Raw genomic sequence first — 22,415 nt, forward strand, 5'->3', positions numbered from 1 at the left:
TAGCAGAAAGAGCCAGCCAGTGAGGCAGCCGAGAGCTAGCAGAAAGAGCCAGCCAGTGAGGCAGCTTAGAGCTAGCAGAAAGAGCCAGCCAGTGAGGCAGCTATAGCTAGCAGAAAGAGCCAGCCAGTGAGCCAGCCTAGAGCTAGCAGAAAGAGCCAGTCAGTCAGGCAGCCTAGAGCTAGCAGAAAGAGCCAGCCAGTGAGGCAGCCTAGAGCTAGCAGAAAGAGCCATCCACTGAGCCAGCCTAGAGCTAGCAGAAAGAGCCAGCCAGTGAGGCAGCCTAGAGCTAGCAGAAAGAGCCAGCCAGTGAGGCAGCCTAGCAGAAAGAGAGCCAGTGAGCAGAAAGAGCCAGCCAGTGAGGCAGCCTATAGCTAGCAGAAAGAGCCAGCCAGTAAGGCAGCCTAGAGCTAGCAGAAAGAGCCATCAAGTGAGCCAGCCTAGAGCTAGCAGAAAGAGCCAGCCAGTGAGGCAGCCTAGAGCTAGCAGAAAGAGCCATCCATTGAGCCAGCCTAGAGCTAGCAGAAAGAGCCAGCCAGTGAGGCAGCCGAGAGCTAGCAGAAAGAACCAGCCAGTGAGGCAGCCTAGAGCGAGCAGAAAGAGCCAGCCAGTGAGGCAGCCTAGAGCTAGCAGAAAGAGCCAGCCAGTGAGGCAGCCGAGAGCTAGCAGAAAGAGCCAGCCAGTGAGGCAGCCTAAGCTAGCAGAAAGAGCCAGCCAGTGAGCCAGCCTAGAGCTAGCAGAAAGAGCCAGTCAGTCAGGCAGCCTGGAGCTAGCAGAAAGAGCCAGCCAGTGAGGCAGCCTAGAGCTAGCAGAAAGAAGAGCCAGCCAGAGAGAGCAGCCAGTGAGCCTAGAGCTAGCAGAAAGAGCCAGCCAGTGAGGCAGCCTAGAGCTAGCAGAAAGAGCCAGCCAGTGAGGCAGCCTAGAGCTAGCAGAAAGAGCCAGCCAGTGAGGCAGCCTAGAGCTAGCAGAAAGAGCCAGCCAGTGAGGCAGCCTATAGCTAGCAGAAAGAGCCAGCCAGTAAGGCAGCCTAGAGCTAGCAGAAAGAGCCATCCAGTGAGCCAGCCTAGAGCTAGCAGAAAGAGCCAGCCAGTGAGGCAGCCTAGAGCTAGCAGAAAGAGCCATCCATTGAGCCAGCCTAGAGCTAGCAGAAAGAGCCAGCCAGTGAGGCAGCCGAGAGCTAGCAGAAAGAGCCAGCCAGTGAGGCAGCCTAGAGCGAGCAGAAAGAGCCAGCCAGTGAGGCAGCCTAGAGCTAGCAGAAAGAGCCAGCCAGTGAGGCAGCCGAGAGCTAGCAGAAAGAGCCAGCCAGTGAGGCAGCCTATAGCTAGCAGAAAGAGCCAGCCAGTGAGCCAGCCTAGAGCTAGCAGAAAGAGCCAGTCAGTCAGGCAGCCTGGAGCTAGCAGAAAGAGCCAGCCAGTGAGGCAGCCTAGAGCTAACAGAAAGAGCCAGCCAGTGAGGCAGCCTAGAGCTAGCAGAAAGAGCCATCCAGTGAGCCAGCCTAGAGCTAGCAGAAAGAGCCAGCCAGTGAGGCAGCCTATAGCTAGCAGAAAGAGCCATAGCGAATGAACCAAGTAAAAAAAAAACATGAACTGCTTCACAGTAGATGTGTAAATTAGCCAAGTGTGTTAGCAGATTGCGCTAGCTCAGGTATTCCCAAACTGGGGTACGTGCAATGCCGTCAAGGGTACGCCAAATAAAAATGTGATTCGCATTTAAAAATACATATACATTTACATTTAAGTCATTTAGCAGACGCTCTTATCCAGAGCGACTTACAAATTGGTGCATTCACCTTATGACATCCAGTGGAACAACCACTTTACAATAGTGCATCTAAGTATTTTAAGGGGGGTGAGAAGGATTACTTTATCCTATCCTAGGTATTCCTTAAAGAGGTGGGGTTTCAGGTGTCTCCGGAAGGTGGTGATTGACTCCACTGTCCTGGCGTCGTGAGGGAGTTTGTTCCACCATTGGGGAGCCAGAGCAGCGAACAGTTTTGACTGAGCTGAGCGGGAACTGTACTTCCTCAGTGGTAGGGAGGCGAGCAGGCCAGAGGTGGATGAACGCAGTGCCCTTATTTGGGTGTAGGGCCTGATCAGAGCCTGGAGGTACTGAGGTGCCGTTCCCCTCACAGCTCCGTAGGCAAGCACCATGGTCTTGTAGCGGATGCGAGCTTCAACTGGAAGCCAGTGGAGAGAGCGGAGGAGCGGGGTGACGTGAGAGAACTTGGGAAGGTTGAACACTAGATGGGCTGCGGCGTTCTGGATGAGTTGTAGGGGTTTAATGGCACAGGCAGGGAGCCCAGCCAACAGCGAGTTGCAGTAATCCAGACGGGAGATGACAAGTGCCTGGATTAGGACCTGCGCCGCTTCCTGTGTGAGGCAGGGTCGTACTCTGCGGATGTTGTAGAGCATGAACCTACAGGAACGGGCCACCGCCTTGATGTTAGTTGAGAACGACAGTTTGTTGTCCAGGATCACGCCAAGGTTCTTAGCGCTCTGGGAGGAGGACACAATGGAGTTGTCAACCGTGATGGCGAGATCATGGAACGGGCAGTCCTTCCCCGGGAGGAAGAGCAGCTCCGTCTTGCCGAAGTTCAGCTTGAGGTGGTGATCCGTCATCCACACTGATATGTCTGCCAGACATGCAGAGATGCGATTCGCCACCTGGTCATCAGAAGGGGGAAAGGAGAAGATTAATTGTGTGTCGTCTGCATAGCAATATAACATATATATATATATAACATAAACATATATAATAATTATTTATAAAAAAATACAAATAAAAATGTCTTTTCATTTTCAAACAGTCCATTTATCTTTTCCAATGGGGCTATACATTTGGGTGAGGGTTTTTTTCCATTTCACTGCCAAAATTGTAACTAAACCATCTAGTGTTCAGCGAAATAACAACACAATGTTAAATACAGGTAGCCTAGTCAAATAATTAATATCCAATCACATTAACCGTTACTCTCTCGCAGGAATTGCGCTAACGGTCCGTATGTAGCCAAATGTAGCTGCTGATCATTCCGTTTGCTCGAAAATTGATAAATGGTTAGAAAAAGTAAGGCCATATAGAGACATACCAGCTTCACTGGTAGTACTGCTGCTACCAGCAGTACTGCACCTGCACCTGTCAACGACACAAGTTGTTCTGCTACCAGGAGCACATCCAATGTTAGCATCAGTTATTCTACACTGACAGTTGTGAATCTGATGCAGTGGAAGAACTACTGGCCCCTTACCCAGGAAAGCACCGAACAACGGACCGTGACGTTGGACCGTCAAAGAGGCGCAAATATGATGAGAACTACCTTGATTTGGGGTTCACTTATATTGGGAGTAATGCCTTTCCTCAACCACAGTGTGTTATATTTACAAAAGTATTATCTCACAACTCGATGAAACCTTCACTCTTGCACAGACATTTAAAAACAAAACATGCCAATTTGAAAAATAAGCCACAGGAGTTTTTTGAGTGAGAATTAAGATGACTTTCGAGTAGTAAGACATGTATAAAAGCAACAGATACCATTAATGAGAAGGGGCTAGAAGCGTCTTATATGGTTAGCTACCGAGTGACTAGGACAGGCAACTCCTATACTATTTTGGAGGACTTAATTATTCCTGCTGTAGCCAATGATTTGAAAAAAAATTGATTTCATTTATTGGAGGACTTAATTATTCCTGCTGTTGTGGATATGGCTGAGACAATTCTGGGGGAAAGGCAAAAAAACTATACAGACAATTCTTTCATCAAACAACAACGACCCATCAGTGACATGGCAGGAGATGTTTTGAAACAATTACTGCTTCGCATACAAGCCAATTAATTTTATGCGTTACAGCTGGATGAGTCAACAGATGTGGCGGGCCTGGCACAGCTCCTGGTAAACGAGGTTCGTTTATGGGGGGTCAAATAAGGAAGACATCCTCTTCTGGAAACCAGGACAACAGGAGAGGATATTTTTAAAGTACTAGACAGCTTTGTGACATCAAATGGACTTTGGTGGTCAAGATGTGTTGGTGTCTGTACTGATGGCGCAAATGTCATGACATGGAGACATAGTGAAGTGGTAATGCTCATGCAAGCAGTTGCTCCTGACGCCACTTGTGTACATTGCAGCATCCACCGAGAGGCTCTTGCTGCTAAGGGAATGCCTGACAGCTTGAAAGATGTTTTCGACACTACAGTGAAAATGGTTAACTTTGTTAAAGCAAGGCCCCTGAACTCTCCTGTATTTTCTGCACTATTCAATGATATGGGCATCAACCATGCTTTTACAACATACAAAAGTGCGCTGGTTATCAAGGGGCAAAGTATTGACACATTTTTTAAAAAGTTCTCTTTACTGACCATCATTTTCACATGTTGAGGCTATGATCTCTGTCTGCATTAACAAGGACAACACACAGGTCTTTCCATCATTGTATGATTTGTTTGTGTGCAAATGAACTCAAGCTTACGGACAATGTCAAATGTGACATAGAGAAGCACCTGAGTGAGTTGGGTGCGCAATTACGCAGGTACAGTACTTTCCCGAAACGCTTGACGCAAACAACTGGATTCGTTATCCCTTTCATGCCACTTACTGATATCTGAACAAGAGAGCCTCATCGAAATTGCAACAAGCGGTTCTGTGAAAATTGAATTTATGCCAGATTTCTGGATTGGGCTTTGCTCAGAGTATCCTGCCTTGGCAAATCGAGCTGTTAAGACACTGATGCCCTTTGCAACCACGTACCTACTGTATGTGAGCGTTGATTCTCGTCCCTCACTAGCATGAAAACTAAGTAAAGGCACAGACTGTGTGTGGAAAAAGACTGAGACTCCAATACAACCCAACATTGAGTTATGTGCATCATTCAAGCACACCCTTCTCATTAACCTGTGGTTATTCACCATTTTTGATGAACAAATAATGTTTTATAAATAAGATGGTTAAATAAAGAGCAAAATTATTGATTATCATTATATTATTTTTGTGCCCTGGTCCTATAAGAGCTCTTTGTCACTTCCCACAAGCCGGGTTGTGACAAAAATTCACACTCATTCTTATGTTTAATAAATGTATTGTATAGTGTGTGTGTGTGGATGATGGCAAAAAACAACATTTGAGAGAGCGCTGATCCTGGTGCTGGAGGGGGTACGCAGCTGGAGGTTGAATGTTTGAAGGGGCACAGGACTATAAAACGTTCGGGAACCACTGCACTAGCTGATTGAGATTGCAGGGAGTATGTTGCGGCACTTCAAGGATTGACAGCGATCCAGTGGAAGCTCGTCTTCAGCTGACGATGCTTGCCATGGTCTCGCTATGTTGACAGTCTCTACTGTGACAACTACACTGTTCTGGGCCATGCAAATATATCTTCTAGCTCCACTGTGAGGACATACAGTAGTTGATAGGACGGGGGGGGGGTTCCTTTGATTAAAACAAACAAATAAAACCCCACTGTACTGAACATGAGAGCATCAACAAGCCCCTCGCCATAGGGATTACACAGTCAAGATAATGGAAAACTGGTAGCAAAATATACGACGAAGCAGGGGGATTAAAAGGGATTGTACTGTACTCTATCGTAGAGAGAAATAATCAGGGTCAAAGGTGTTGACTTACCCGGGCCTACAACTTTCTATATTATTCTTACGTCTGTTATTCTCTTCCACGACTCATCCCGTCTACTGGCTCCGGACCCAGAGTTTATGTAAACCGGTCAGTCTTGTCCGCGTCGTGCTGTACGGGTCGCGTCGAAGACACAGTGACCCAGATGATGACGTCCTCATGGCTATTTGAGTCGATGACATGGTCCGTAAAATGGGCCGTGGGGTGTAGGTAATCGGCTTGGCACTTTAATCACCAGCCGTCACTCCCTCAAGCCTCTAAGCTCACGGTCGCATTAAGGAACAGCTTTTTTGGTTCTTTCTCTTTTTGTTCTATTTCTATCCCATCCTTGGCTTTACTCGAGGCCACTGCATGTCCCCGCAGCCATGCAGAGTGCAATGGAATACGCACAGAGTGTTTGTGTTTTCCCCATCATGCATCCACAAATCAGTCTGTTCTTGCCTCCACTTAGTCTACTATAGAATCCATCTATATCCACAACCATGGCATACTGTATATAGTATCTCTCCTTATTCTCGGTGTAGACCCACTTTCTATGTGGAGTTTTGACTGGAACACTTTGTATGTATGTCTCCTTACTTAGTTTATGCTCTGTTCAATCCCCTGATGTACGATATAGGTTTTTGCCCATTGAAACAATACAATACAATGCAGCTCACAGTTCCTGTTCACAGCTAGCATTCACAGCATTTTCAAGCCTTCCCTACCCATTAACACAGCAGAAGTGTTGTTTTGTTACTGTGGTGACCACCACACAGTTTTAACAGATAAGGGCCCTCACTGACGAGCAGGCCTAGCACACATTCTCTCTCTTTGAACCAATTATAATCCTTCTTCTTCACACTCCACCACCAGTGTGCCTGTGCATACAGGTTATTCATTGGTTGACCTGCTCAGGTATCCAAGGGATCCATTGGTAATTGGGCGGTAAAGGTGTGACTCGGGGGCCCCAGATGGAGCATGATTAGAGAGTGGATACTGCATAGTGGTTTTGTCTCTCCGTCCCCCTGTGTGGAGAGGAAAGGGGGAATGAATAAATAAAAGGTGTGAAAGGAATGCTTTGTGTTGGTGTATCCTGCTGGAGGGGTCAGAGAAACTTTTCCAACCACTTACAGTCTGGGCCACACTTCAGAGAGAGGGGGGAAACAGGATAGCTGTGCCAGGAGCCCGTGGCATCCCTGAAACTACAAACAGAGAGAACAGAGAACAGAGAGAGAGAGCAATGTTGGAGTTTAAGAAATTAATTGAGTTCTCAGAGTGAGTAAAGGAGAGTTTGGAAAGGTGGAGGGACCAAGTTTTGTTCTGGTGTTTAAAGGTTGTTGGATTAGTTAAGGATTTGAAGTTCAACAAGTGTTAGAAAGCGATGACAGCTTTTTGACCTTTGCAATTTCCTGTGAAATTACGGCTGACTGCATGAAATGAAAGGTGAGTGCACCTGCTGAGTTTTTAAATGAACCAATTATTGGTGGATTGTTAATTCATTGCTATGTACAAAGTGTGTAAATACTTTTCTCTCTTTACAAAATGTTTGGTTGGTTGGAAAATGCTCTATAACTTAATATTCTACAGATGTAAATGGTTTCCCACTGTAATATCCCATATCACAACATACCGTACCAATTAAAAAAAGCTCTCTATAATCACACTAGATGATTATTTAATGTAATTTGCAAATCCACAGCCAGTCTATACTTTGGGGCAGTTTGTTTATAAAGTAAGATGGATCAACACACACACACACACCTACCTCTCACGTACTCCACCCCCTCTGGGTAACCTCCTCGCCTACACTTGTGTGCACTAACGATGCTGAACGACTCTGCTTTCATTTCTCCAGAGGACGGGTCCTCTCCATTAGCAGGTTGGCCAGGTTATTCTAACCCATTTTAATTGGCCCAGGCAAACATTACTCAGGTGGCTGTGTGTGTGTCTGTCTCCACGCTTGTGTGTCGGTGTGCATCAGTGTGCGGCGTGCCTGCGTGTGTCTCTCTCTGTGTGTGTGTGTGTGTCTGTGTGTGTGTGTGTGTGTGTGTGTGTGTGTGTGTGTGTGTGTGTGTGTGTGTGTGTGTGTGTGTGTGTGTGTGTGTGTGTGTGTGTGTGTGTGTGTGTGTGTGTGTGTGTGTGTGTGTGTGTGTGTGTGTGTGTGTGTGTGTGTGTGTGTGTGTGTGTGTGTGTGTATAGCACAGCTGACAGGCCAGGCTGCTCTGTTTAATCTCCAGGGGAGATGGGGAGACCGGGGGAGATCTCTACTTCGGCTACACCTGCTTACTGCTGGAGCCGCAGCCTGCGGGCCTTAGAACCAATGCTAACTTCACTCTGCCCTCCGTATCTCCGTCTGGAAACAGGAAGACCTGTCAATTAGTTTACCGAGCTGCAGACTCTTGAGTGCCTCCAATTTGTGTTGTAGGCTCTTTCTGCTATAGCTATTTACTATTGGTATTAATGTCGTTGAATTGTTGGCACCATAGGCCCATCCTGGTCTGAAATAACTGACCAATCATGGCACATTTGTCACCTCCAATCAGATGTTGTGGGTTGACAGTTAATATAGCATCAGATATATTCTTCTACCACACAGTGGCTGTGTGTCAATCCATCGTGGTGAGAGTGGTAGGGGGTGGATGGATGGACAGAGGGGTTCGATAGCACAGTATGCCGTCTGTAATCTTGTTGGAGATATTGTAACATCTGACAGGATGGGGGGGGGGGGGGCTGAGATACGCTGTGATTGTTTCGCGGTCCCATAGTGGCAAATGAAATGATGTCAGTTTGACTGACTCATCTTGTATGTGCATGCTACACCATGATTGTAGCCTTTCTAATCATGTTTGGTCATTCTGTGTATCTGAATGTGTGTGTGTGTGTGTGTGGGGGGGGGGGGGGGGGGTTCTATGTGTGTGCCTGCGTGTGTGCATCTGTCGTCTGTGTGTGTGTGTTTTCAGGTGTGCAAAATAAAAATATTAATTGGAGGAGGATGTAAGTGAGAAAGCTGGCAGTCAGGAAACAGAGTTCTCTTCTCTCTCTCTCTCTCTCTCTCTCTCTCTCTCTCTCTCTCTCTCTCTCTCTCTCTCTCTCTCTCTCTCTCTCTCTCTCTCTCAGGGTGGACAACTTGAGGCACTAGGCCTGTCATTGGCTGGGTCTTGTATTTTGGCTGCGGTGTCTGAAAAACATAACACCAAATAGACGAGGCCAATCCTTTACAGGGTTTAGTCTACTTCATGTCATTAGGGTTTGTCTAGTTGTTCGTTCTCCCCCCAGGAACATTATGAAGACTAAATGAAGAGAGAGGGAATCACCTGATTGGGTTTCTGTGTTGTGGTCTGAGTTCTGCTTCCTTGGTGGCCACTCTGGTGCTCAGATGATGATGAATAGGTACCCACTGTAACAACAGCCACACAGGCCGACACTGCAGACAGTGCGTTTGTTTAGGCGTGATATAGTGTAATGGATCTTGTCAGACCAGAGGTTTACTCTGTATTATGAGAGGTAATTCACTTTTGTAGATTATCATCAGGTATTATTGCCTTGAAGCTTTCCGAAGTACATTCCCACTTATGACATTTTTCTATGCTGATAAATGGTTTGAATCAGCATCCTGCTGGACGTTAGAGCAGGTCACCAGCCATTGTGTGTCTTCTCTGTGTGGCCCTACACCGAGAGGCAGACTTTACACACACTGTCTCCCACTCTCTCCCTGCCTCGTCCTCTCCCAGCCCTCTGCTACAACCGGTTGGGACTCGACATCGGTGCTACATCACTGTCAGACACACACACACACACACACACAGAGACACACATAGACACAAACACAGCTCCCCTCGGGCTGAGGATTAGATCATGTGCATCAGTAAACAGCTCCTATCACAGCAGCTTTGTCTCCATGGCAATCATGTTGTTATGTTTGATTCAAACAGAGGTTCTATTGCTGTTGCCTATATACTGCTGATCATCTCACAGTTTACTTACAGTGACCAGAGACTGTATGATGTTTACCATTAGGGAGGTTTGAGAGTTCATTGGATTTAGTGTGTCTAAGTGATCTAGGTTTGTGTGGGTTGAATGCTCTCTTGGGGAGGTTCCGTGAGATTGAAGTGGGTAGGAAACTATTTTGAAAGTACCAATATCCATTTCAAGTAATAGTGTGTTTTGTCAAAAGTAGCACTTTTTTTTTTTTACAATGTCACCAATCTCTCTGACTTATTCCTAGTAGACTGAAACGAAGTGTGGTGAGCCAGACATTTCTCTTACAGCCTGTGGTTGTTTTGGCCACATTAGGTGGTTTCAGCAGTAGTTGGAATATGTTTCTCCTGAGAGGGCCAAAACTCACTGGGCTCCAGACAGCTACTCTGACTGGGAACTGTAGACAAAAAAAAAATGATTGTATTAGAAATATCCAGGGTGAGCTGGTAAACCACCAAGAACACAAAGGTCTGACGATCCAGAAGAATGTCACGCTTGCGACAGACACCACATGACATGAAAGGAAAGAAAACATTTTAGACAGAAATTCTTGAAAGACCAACTAAGGCTATAACATTGCAACACTTACCCCGTGACCTCAAACCTGAGAGGAAAAAGTATATTCGTGGTTTAACTACCGTCAGCTCGAATATGTCAAATTCATTTTGGCCACTCGTCCCTATTTGATTTGAATTGACTCGACTGTCAGGTGTTTGTCTGAGGCTAAACTGTGACGTTGACGTTCCATACCGATAGTTAAATATCGGTTGAATAAAAATGTAATAAAATACTGCTGAAAACTCCACTCTGATCGATAGCCTTGGTATTTCTTACATCCCTCCTCCTCACTTTTCTCTTTGCTGTTAAGATCCCCCCCCCACCTCTCTCTCTCTTTCCTGGAACACATTCATAACACATTTTACCCTCCCTGGCTTTTCTCCAATATGCTCTTATCCTTCTCATCTCAACTTCACCAACCCCCTTACCCTCAGTGCCGTTCCATGCTACACAGACACCTCTTAAGCACAACCAAACAAATTCGATTCCTGAACACTGACATGTCACGGCTAAATCTGAACCCCAGATGCCACTCACTGGGACCTGATCGGTAAGCTACGAGGACACCTGCGTTGACGTCAACGAGGCTAGCGTTACCCTGGTGACAGCCACACTCTGTAATATAAGAGTGGTGTAATTCATGTGATATTATCAGAGTCTCTATCTGTTAGTCACCTTGATATGTTACCGGGCTATTTCTATCACGGTTTGTGGTGTATTTTTGAGAGCGCAATTGAACGAGACTGCAGAACAAATTAGCAGTGTAGATCATTTTTTTGGGGGGGGTCTCTGGTTCTTCTTCTGTCGTCAATGGTAACTACTGATGGTCCTCGCTGAATGGTGGACAATGTTCCATACAGTATTTACAGTACTTATGGGTTCTCCAACAATGCCTTCAACGATGTCCCTGAGAGGGCTAATGAAGTTATAGCCTATTGAAAGCAATTTCATCGTTGGCAATGCAGAGAGGTGATCAAATCATCCGTTTTGTTTCTGTAACTTGACCGAACAGAACAGTCTATTTATTGATTGGCCCTATAGGGTAAGAGGTTGCTCAGAGGGAATGTTGTTCTCGCATGCTGTTGGTCTCAATGGTTAACACGATTTCAGTCTGATAGAATCTGATGCCATGTGTGTCCGTGTGTGGTTGTGTGTGTGTGTCTGTGGACGTGAGTGAGTGAGTTGATTGATTGATCATGTGTGTAGAGGCTCTCTAGTATAACCAACCTGACCCTGTTGCCTTGCCAGTGACAGCTTTGATAATTGAACATATGCACTTACTGTGCACTCTGTACACACAATACACAGTAACACACATACAATCTCTCCCTCTCATTTCCAACCTAGAATACATGCCGATGGACACACACACACATGCTTGTACACACACACATACACACATTATGGAAAACACGCATACACACACAAATACACACACTTTCTCGCTCGCTCTCACTCACTCACTCACTTACTCACTTACTCACTCACTCACTCACCTACTCACTCACTCACTCACTCACTCACTCACTCACTCACTCACTCACTCACTCACTCACTCACTCACTCACTCACACACAAAATAAATGATATGACTACTGTGATGAGCTCCTGTACAGGAGCTCCTGAGTTGCTAGGGGGAAGGAATTGGATCCAAATAATATTTGCTTAAATGAATGTTCAAGTAATTACAGTTGCATAGCAATTGCAATGTTTACTCTTTTGTTTTCGTATCAATTTGGAATATGGGAGCACATCAAACCAGTTTATTACAGGATCAGTTTATTACAGCATTTCAAATGGTTATCTTCTAATTAATTGGTATGAATTTAAACACATTATATGTGATTACGTTTCAGTTTGGCGAACAACTGTTATTACAAAATCATTTCTACTGTCTCGTTTGTGTCTCCAGGCACTCACGTGTGGCAAACACAACACCGAGAATCCATAGATGGATGGATGGATGGCGTTGTTTTTGTGCTTGACTGTCACAAGGTTAGATTATAGGTACCTCGCTTTAAGCTTTGATGGTTAATGGTCGGTACTTCCTGAATGTGATGAACAATGTGATGAACAAAGCCACTCCCGTTTGTAAAATGGATTGATAAATACCCCTGTAACCCTACCTGCACCAAGTGCTCATACCCCCACCAAGGCACCTTGGTGTAGGACCCTTCCAGATGAAGTTCCTCTGATATAATTAAGGTCTATGTTTGGGACACGCCATGGAACCCTGGGAGTAATGTGTGATGGATTGATCCGTTACCGCTCTCATCTGAGTCCATCAATCATCTGTGCTTTGTTGCTGCTGTTTTCAATAGGAATTTTCCACACTCCACTGCTCCCTGACGTTCGCCGTCGCCGGGATTGGCAATGAGGGGTATTAGCTATCACTTTTTTTTTCTCTCCGTGTGCTCTGAAACATGATTTGTCATCAAATTGCAACAGTACAGTCAAGTGCTCACTAAGCATAGTGAGAGTCCTTCACAGACGGAAATGGAGAATATGCTTTTGAGAGTCTTCGTTTGCTGGCAATGGACTTAGCAACGAGATCTGCTTGAGACAGGAGAAAGTTAACTTTGTTTCACAGAGCTTTCACAGTGTCTGCAAGATGTCAGTGACATACATTCTCACCCCTCCCTCCCCCCCTTAAAAGATGTAGATGCACTATTGTAAAGTGGCAGTTCCACTGGATGTCATAAGGTGAATGCGCCAATTTGTAAGTCGCTCTGGATAAGAGCGTCTGCTAAATGACTTAAATGTTAAATGTAAATGGAATACATTACCTTCATAGCGTATGTGCAACTACTGAAAAAAAATATAAGAGTTACAGTATATAAGGAAATCAGTCAATTGAAATAAATTCATTAGGCCCTAATCTATGCATTTCCCATGACTGGGCAGTGTCTCTAGCTGGAGGGTAGCAATACCCAAGTTATGCATGCTCATCTCAACTCTGAATCTGTCTAGCTATAGCTGGACAGTAGCAGTGCCCTCTCAGTGTCAATGTAAGGTGAATCCCTGTCAGGGTAAAACCTGCTGAGGTGGGCTGAGATGTGTGTTAGATGGGAGGAGGACCAGCTGCGTGGTTGGTGGGTAGGGGTGTGTGGTAGATGGCAGGGTAGCCTAGTGGTTAGAGCGTTGGACTAGTAACCGGAAGGGTTCAAGTTCAAACCCCCGAGCTGACAAGGTACAAATCTGTCGTTCTGCCCCTGAACAGGCAGTTAACCCACTGTTCCTAGGCCGTCATTGAAAATAAGAATTTGTTCTTAACTGACTTGCCTAGTTAAATAAAGGTAAAAAAAAAAAAAAAAAAAAACACTAATCAGACTTAAAGGAGTGACTGTGACTTAAAGTGACTGTGTGAAGAATTATGACTGAGAAAAGCACTACAGTCCTCCAAGGGATAAAATCAAGTAAATAGCCTGGTAACACTATCTATCTACGAACTGTGACCCTAGCTCTGACCCTAAACTTAACCCTAGCCATAACCTTAACCGTAACTTTAGAAAGCAATTGCATAGCAACGTATAGTTTGTTGATAGTATGACCATCTAGAGATGGAACATCTGGACTATCCATATAAAGTGGGACCAACAGCCCTAATATGGTTGAAGTCAGAAGTTTACATACACCTTAGCCAAATACATGTAAACTCAGTTTTTCACAATTCCTGACATGTAATCCTCGTAAAAATTCCCTGTCTTAGGTCAGTTAGGATCACCACTTCATTTTAAGAATGAAATGTCAGAATAATCGTAGAGAGAATCATTTATTTCAGCTTTTCTTTATTTCATCACATTCTAAGTGAGTCGGAAGTTTACATACAATCAATTAGTATTTGGTAGCATTGCCTTTAAATTGTTTAACTTGGGTCAAACGTTTCAGGTAGCCTTCCACAAGCTTCCCACAAAGATTGCTGCCCATTCCTCCTGACAGAGCTGGCGTAACTGAGTCAGGTTTGTAGGCCTCCTTGCTCGCACACGCTTTTTCAGTTCTGCCCACAAATTTTCTATAGGATTGAGGTCAGGGCTTTGTGAAGACCACTCCAATACCTTGACTTTGTTGTCCCTGCATTTTGCCACAACTTTGGAAGTATGCTTGGGGTCATTGTCCATTTGGAAGAAACATTTGCGACCAAGCTTTAACTTCCTGACTGATGTCTTGACATGTAGCTTCAATATATCCACAAAATTTTCTTCCTCATGATGACATCTATTTTGTGAAGTGCACCAGTCCCTCCTACAGCAAAGCACACCCACAACATGAAGCTGCCACCCCCGTGCTTCACGGTTGGGATGGTGTTCTTCGGCTTGGTGATCTTCGGCATCCTGTAACGCGAGGAGTATGAAAGATCGGACCAATGTGCAGCATGATAAGTGTTCGTCATTTTTAATGAAAAGTCACTGAACACGAAAATACAAAATAGCAAAGTGAAAGACAGAAATGAAAAACGAAAGAGTTCTGTATGGAGGAAACACAGACACAGAAAACAATCACCCACAACTCAAGTGGGAAAAACAGGCTGCCTAAGTATGGTTCTCAATCAGAGACAACGATTGACAGCTGCCTCTGATTGAGAACCATACCAGGCCAAACACATAGAAAGCCAAAACTAGAACAACACATAGAATGCCCACCACAACTCACGCCCCGACCAACATAAAGTAGAAATAAAAACAAGGAACTAAGGTCAGGACGTGACACCTCCCCCTTTTTCCTCTAAACATAACGATGGTCATTATGGCCAAACAGTTCCATTTGGCCAAACAGGACATTTCTCCAAAAAGTATGATCTTTGTCCTCATGTGCAGTTGCAAACCGTAGTCTGGCTTTTTTATGGCAGTTTTGAAGCAGTGGCTTCTTCTTTGCTGAGCGTTCCCAATGATGAACCAGACTTGTGGAGGTTTATAATTTTTTTTCTGAGGTCTTGGCTGATTTCTTTAGATTTTTCCATGATGTCAGGCAAAGAGGCACTGAGTTTGAAGGTAGGGCTTGAAATACATCCACAGATACACCTCCAATTGTCTCAAATTATGTCAATTAGCCTATCATAATCTTCTAAAGCAATGACATCATTTTCTCAAGCTGTTTAAAAGGCACAGTCAACTTAGTGTATGCACACTTCTGACCTACTGGAATTGTGATACAGAAAATTATAAGTGAAATAATCTGTCTGTAAACAATTGTTGGATAAATGACTTGTGTCATGCACGAGGTAGATGTCCTAACTGACTTGCCAAAACTATAGTTTGTTGACAAGAAATTTGTGAAGTGGTTGAAAAACTAGTTTTAATGACTCCAATTTAAGTGTGTGTAAACTTCCGACTTCAACTGTATATGACATAGGGCTGATAGTGTATAACTTGTCTGTACTGTATCAGCCGGCGAGGCCATGGGCATATGACGCCAATCACTCAGCCATGTCACCTACGAACCTTCATCCCTGCACCCTCCGCCCTCTCCACTGACCTTATCAGCTGACCTCAGTTGGCAATGTGGTAGAGTGAAAGGTCAACAATGTGAGAGGCTTTCTGGGTAATCTGAAAAGCACATACTGTAGGCTAATATTACATGCTATGATTATTTAGATTAGAAATACATCTGAGGCAGATATACAGTGCCTTGCAAAAGTATTTATCCCCCTTGGCGTTTTTCCTATTTTGTTGCATTACAAACTGTAATTTAAATAGATTTTTATTTGGATTTCATGTAAATAGTCCAAATTGGTGAAGTGAAATGGGAAAAAATTCTATGAAGTCCCTAAATAAGATCTGGTGCAACAAATTACCTTCAGAAGTCACATAATTAGTCAAATAAAGTCCACCTGTGTGCAATCTAAGTGTCATATGATCTGTCACATGATCTCAGTATATATACACCTGTTCTGAAAGGCCCCAGAGTCTACAACACCACTAAGCAAGGGGCACCACAAAGCAAGCACCGCCATGAAGACCAAGGAGCTCTCCAAACAAGTCAGGGACAAAGTTGTGGAGAAGTACAGATCAGGGTTGGGTTTTATATTTTTTTTTATCTGAAACTTTGAACATCCCACGGAGCACCATTAAATCCATGATTAAAAAATGGAAAGAATATGGCACCACAACAAACCTGCCAAGAGAGGGCCGCCCACCAGAACTCACGGACCAGGCAAGGAGGGCATTAATCAGAGAGGCAACAAAGAGACCAAAGATAATCCTGAAGGAGCTGCAAAGTTCCACAGCGGAGATTGGAGTATCTGTCCATAGGACCACTTTAAGCCATACACTCCACAGAGCTGGGCTTTACGGATGAGTGGCCAGAAAAAATCTATTTGCTTAAAGAAAAAAATAAGAAAACACATTTGGTGTTCGCCAAAGACATTTGGGAGACTCCTCAAACATATGGAAGAAGGTACTCTGGTTAGATGAGACTAAAATGTTGCTTTTTGGCCATCAAGGAAAACACTATGTCTGGCACAAACCCAACACCTCTCATCACCCCTAGAACAACATCCCCACAGTGAAGCATGGTGGTGGCAGCATCATGCTATGGGGATGTTTTTCACCGGCAGGGACTGGGAAACTGGTCAGAATTGAAGGAATGAAGGATGGAGCTCAATACAGGGACATTTTTAAGGGAAACCTGTTTCAGTCTTCCAGAGATTTGAGACTGGGACGGAGGTTCAGTTTCCACCAGGAAATGACCCTAAGCATACTGCTAAAGCAACACTGGAGTGGTTTAAGGGGAAACATTTAAATGTCTTTAAATGCCTAGTCAAAGCCCAGACCTAAATCCAATTGAGAATCTGTGGTATGACTTAAAGATTGCTGTACATCTGCGGAACCCATCCAACTTGATGGTGCTGGATAAGTTTTGCCTCGAAGAATGGGCAAAAATCCTAGTGGCTAGATGTGCCAAGCTTATAGAGACACACCCCAAGAGACTTGCAGCTGTAATTGCTGCAAAAGTATTGACTTTGGGGGGTGAATAGTTATGCACGCTCAAGCTGTCTGTTTTTTTGGTCTTATTTCTTGTTTGTATTTTGCATCTACAAAGTGGTAGGCATGTTTTGTAAATCAAATGATACAAACCTCCCAAAAATACATTTTAATTCCAGGTTGTAGAAAAGATTCCAAGGGGGGTGAATACTTTAGCAAGCCATTGTAATCGAGGGCAGAGGAAAGCTGAGGTGGGGTTTGCAGCGAGGAGGCTAGCGTGACGATAAGAGAGTTTGACGTCTGTCTCCGCCACCCAAACCACATCAGACAAGCCAAACCCTTGCCGTCTTAGCCGCCCACTGCGTTGCACAGTCTGGCCAAATTCAAATGACGCCGGTTAGAGAAACTATCAGCTAGAATTGCTCCCCTTTTTGCCTCCAGTGTTCTGTTGCCTCTGCTTCATGAATATTTGTCGCCTCAGGATACAATTTTTAATTTGCATATCTGACGAGCGACACAATAAGTGCTTATAGGAATCGCGCCACTTTCATGTGCCAGGTTGCTGTGTTGCTGCGTTGTTGCGTCAGATAGACACAGTCTCTGTGTTGAGCTCTGTTTATGGGTGAACATGAAGTTGCACATCATATTTTTAGCAGAATCGGTTACTGTACCTATAGTTCTGTTTTCAAGCCCTCCAGTGCATATAATGGCTAGTCCTGCGCTATATGTTAGTTTCTACTGTTGTTATCACTCCATTCTCAGGCTTTCAGTTGGTGTGTCTCTCCTGCAACTATTTTGCTCAATAACACAATAAGGACACATATTCCTCTGTTCACAGCTCTTTCCATTACAGCCAGCCACGAACCGCATATTTCTTCATATGAGAAGAAAAGGACCCTCCAATCATGCTCTTAGGGGCTGTGGGATTGAATAAAAGCCTCTGAACATTGCTTATTAAGGTTGTGAGGGGAATTTAATAACCTCAAATGAAGTGCATCTAAAACCAGCCATTGGAGCATAGGGATCACAGATCCTGCACTGAATACAATTAGGAATGCAGCAGGCTAGACTGTTACTGTTTAATGCTTTTCATCCAGCCTACACAATGTCATACCGGAATTTGAGATTCAAAATGCAGGCGTGATCGCTGTAGTTTGTGCCACTGTGGTTTGGTATTTCAGGGCATTTCTTAACTTTACTTTGCAGTCTTGGTACTTCTGTCTGCTTTATGTCTCTGAGCCTCAACTCTAGTCATTCTAATTTCTCCCAGAACAAGAATGCTGTATGATGTCTGGCACTGCAAGTCCCTATACCCCATGGTTCTGACTGTTCTGTGTCCTGTGTGTTTTGCAGGTGGTTTGAGGGGAGCCTCCATCGTGGATTCTCTGGACACGCTGTATATAATGGGATTAATGGACGAATACAACGACGCAAAGGAGTGGGTGGAGACCAGCCTGGACCTGAACTCGGTAAGATCAAACTCACTCATTGGATATTATCTCTGCCATCCAAGTTGGAGGACCAGTCGTCTACCACAAACACTCTCAGTAGTGGTCTTAGTGCTTCGAATGATTTTAGGCCATCTATTTTCCCCTGATTGACCAAGTTTTCAATCCCTCAATTTTATTGGAGAGTTACTCTGCCATTTATGTTGGAGTACCAATCAACTACCCCAACACTAGAAGTAGGCTGTCTGACTTGGCCCGCGTTAGGTTGACATACACTTAATAAAGTTCTCACCAGTGGTCTTACTGTGCCAGGTTGATTTTAAGTCGATTGTCCCCCGACGGACCCAAAGTCCTGTCCAGGGAGTGGGACAGTTTGCCAGAGTTATAAAGGACATTTCAGATGGAATAAAGGATGTCTTGTGTGGCCAACCCTGAACAACTGATCCATTCTAACCACACTTTCTTACTGTGCCATGGGATTATTTTAACTCTCCCAGAACTCTGTGTGCTGTGGGATTGGATGAAAAGAGGGACAGACTAAGAGAGAATGTATGTGAAAGCAAAGAGAGAGAGAGAGGAGCAAGAGAGAGGAGGTCATGGCCTCCCCATTGTGTAATTCCATGATAATAGACTTCTTCTCGGGGTCGGGAACAGAGAGGTCTGCCAGTTTGGACATTATGTGGAAAGTGAGTGAATGAGAGTGATGGTGCCAGCCAGCAAGGTAAGCGCCGCCAGGCTTTGTGTGCCCTGTTGCTAACGGACTAGTTTATAGGCCCTCGTTCCACTCTGTTTCCACACTTTGTGTAAGTCCCCCATTGGGATAGTTAATTTTGTCCAAAGGCTATTTGGTTTAGTCACTAATCAAATATCGCCTCTCTGACATCTACTGGCTAAGAGATGTCTTTAATGTGTTACGGTGATACATTGTCTGAGGTCAGCATTTTATATTGTTTTCTATTATTCATTGATCTGGCTATTCCCTATAGCACTTCGGGCTTTGTCCCTATTTGGGAATTATACTGAAATCTACTCGAACCTCCTGAGTGACGTGTTTGATGTGCTCTTAATAGTTGCTGTGAATTTAGATGAGCTAGGCTTAGATGAGCTAGGCTTAGATAGATGTTGACATGCAAAAGATGGTACACATGCATTATCATGTGTACAATTTTTGTACAGAACATTGACACAATTTTAGACACACAAAGCAAGCCATATCTCACTCCTTTCTCACTCTCCCTTTATTCCTCTGTTGTTCTTTCTTCTCCCTCCCTCTCCCTCTCACTCACACACGTGCTCACACACCCAGCTTTTCAGTCTCTCCCTCGGAGCAGTTGGGCAGTATGAAGATGAGTAGCTCCTAGTCTTGGCAGAGAAAGCCAGGGCAAGAGACACTCAGTAATGGCAGCCCATGACAAACAGCAACCTCGTCAGCATCATGAAGACACCCAGGGAGGATTTACACTCCCGGCCACACTTTGTCACTGGGCTAGCGAGGTCAATCTGTCACCATTCACTTCTCCAACTCCTCTGATCAGTTGTCCCTGAGGGTCTCCTCGTCTGAGTGGACGGATATCTGTCCTGTGATGGACGCCAGGCCACTTTAGGTCAAAGTCACCATACTTTGGGAACTGGGTCAGGGATCTAATTGACATATAGGGATTGAGGTTTTGGCTGGAGACCCAAATTTGGCAATGACAATTGAGTAATGTTGTATTGCAGCTGGCTTCCTGGGCAGGCTTCACTTGCAAAATAGGCTCTGTCTCAGTTGTGGTAGTAAAGAAAGTCATTACAGCCATATTGACTGATAAAACATGTACCAATTGAAGAGAATAAGACATTTTAATTAAGCAACTAGTTCAGGAGTTGGGTGTAATAAATGATCACTCAGAACATAACATCATAACCAGACTAATAATGTTAAACGAACAGTAACATATACCAGTGTTTACAATAGAAAAAACAAATCATTAGGAATTATTAATCAGCAATTACCATGTGAATAGCTTCACAACCTTAAAGTTTTTTAAGGTGTACAGTTCAATAAAATGTCAAATTTCAGAATTAATTAACAACAATAATTAACATATTGAAAAATAACTGAACGGCAGCATGATTCTGGTTGCATGACAGGCGAGAGCAGGATATTCTCCCACTACGCTGCACCAGAACTGTGGCAGTGTCATTTCCGGGAAGCGCATGCTCAGTCTGTGATCAAATGACAGCACCACCAGCTGATCCTCTTCGTTGCTTGGCAACGCCTCCCATCTCCACTTAAAAGGGGTCCCGTATCCAGTCGTCTTGTCTCCTGTTCTCCTCTGGGAAGTAGTCACAAAACTTTCCCTGCAGCTTGACAAGATGCTGTCTAATGTTTTTTTTCCAGTGTGTCGCCATTTGCTTTGTTGATCAGATTATGAATCTCTAAATCAGCATTAGGAAACATGTCAATACTCACGTTAGAAACATGATTTGCCCAAATGGTAAGCTTCATCTTGAAGGCATCCATTTCGTCCCTCTGTACAAATCGATTGTGCCCCCTCCATTGCATTTCCACATTGAGAGAATTCAGATGATCAAAAATATCCACCAGGTAGACAACCTGTGTGAGCCATTGGCCAGAGTTGACTTCTTTTCCGAAGGAAACGCAGCAATCTCCGCTCGGAGCTCATAAAAGCGACCCAACACTTTACCCCTGGAAAGCCAGCAGACCTCTGCACGATAAAGCACCTGCTGGTACTCACTCCTCATATCCCCGCAGAAAGCCTGGAAACACCTGCTGGTACTCGCTCCTTCAGATCCCCACAGAAAGCCTGGAAACACCTGCTGGTACTCGCTCCTTCAGATCCCCACAGAAAGCCTGGAAACACCTGCTGGTACTCGCTCCTTCAGATCCCCACAGAAAGCCTGGAAACACCTGCTGGTACTCGCTCCTTCAGATCCCCACAGAAAGCCTGGAAACACCTGCTGGTACTCGCTCCTTCAGATCCCCACAGAAAGCCTGGAAACACCTGCTGGTACTCTCTCCTCATGTCCCCGCAGAAAGCCTGGAAACACCTGCTGGTACTCGCTCCTCATATCCCCGCAGAAAGCCTGGAAACACCTGCTGGTACTCGCTCCTCATATCCCCGCAGAAAGCCTGGAAACACCTGCTGGTACTCGCTCCTTCAGATCCCCACAGAAAGCCTGGAAACACCTGCTGGTACTCGCTCCTCATATCCCCGCAGAAGGCCTGGAAACACCTGCTGGTACTCACTCCTCATATCCCCGCAGAAGGCCTGGAACACCTGCTGGTACTCGCTCCTCATATCCCCGCAGAAGGCCTGGAAACACCTGCTGGTACTCGCTCCTCATATCCCCGCAGAAAGCCTGGAAACACCTGCTGGTACTCGCTCCTCATATCCCCGCAGAAGGCCTGGAAACACCTGCTGGTACTCGCTCCTCATATCCCTAATGAAGGCCTGGAAACACCTGCTGGTACTCGCTCCTCATATCCCTAATGAAAGCCTGGAAACACCTGCTGGTACTCACTCCTCATATCCCCGCAGAAAGCCTGGAAACACCTGCTGGTACTCACTCCTCATATCCCCACAGAAAGCCTGGAAACACCTGCTGGTACTCACTCCTCATATCCCCACAGAAAGCCTGGAAACACCTGCTGGTACTCACTCCTCATATCCCCACAGAAAGCCTGGAAACACCTGCTGGTACTCACTCCTCATATCCCCGCAGAAAGCCTGGAAACACCTGCTGGTACTCGCTCCTCATATCCCCGCAGAAAGCCTGGAAACACCTGCTGGTACTCGCTCCTCATATCCCCGCAGAAAGCCTGGAAACACCTGCTGGTACTCGCTCTTCATATCCCCGCAGAAAGCCTGGAAACACCTGCTGGTACTCGCTCCTCATATCCCTAAT

General features: G+C 45.1%; 1 protein-coding gene across 2 annotated transcripts in view; it reads left to right on the forward strand.

The window, feature by feature from the left end:
• LOC124005398 (mannosyl-oligosaccharide 1,2-alpha-mannosidase IA) overlaps nucleotides 1–22,415 on the forward strand; it is a 237,971-nt gene that overhangs the window by 126,421 nt on the left and 89,135 nt on the right. For both annotated transcript variants that reach the window (XM_046314620.1, XM_046314621.1), the window contains exon 3: nucleotides 18,412–18,527. In XM_046314620.1, the coding sequence (XP_046170576.1) occupies nucleotides 18,412–18,527 (116 nt within the window). The remainder of the gene's footprint in view (nucleotides 1–18,411; nucleotides 18,528–22,415) is intronic.

Source organism: Oncorhynchus gorbuscha, linkage group LG19 (assembly GCF_021184085.1).
Source record: "Oncorhynchus gorbuscha isolate QuinsamMale2020 ecotype Even-year linkage group LG19, OgorEven_v1.0, whole genome shotgun sequence".
Lineage (NCBI taxonomy): Eukaryota > Metazoa > Chordata > Actinopteri > Salmoniformes > Salmonidae > Oncorhynchus > Oncorhynchus gorbuscha.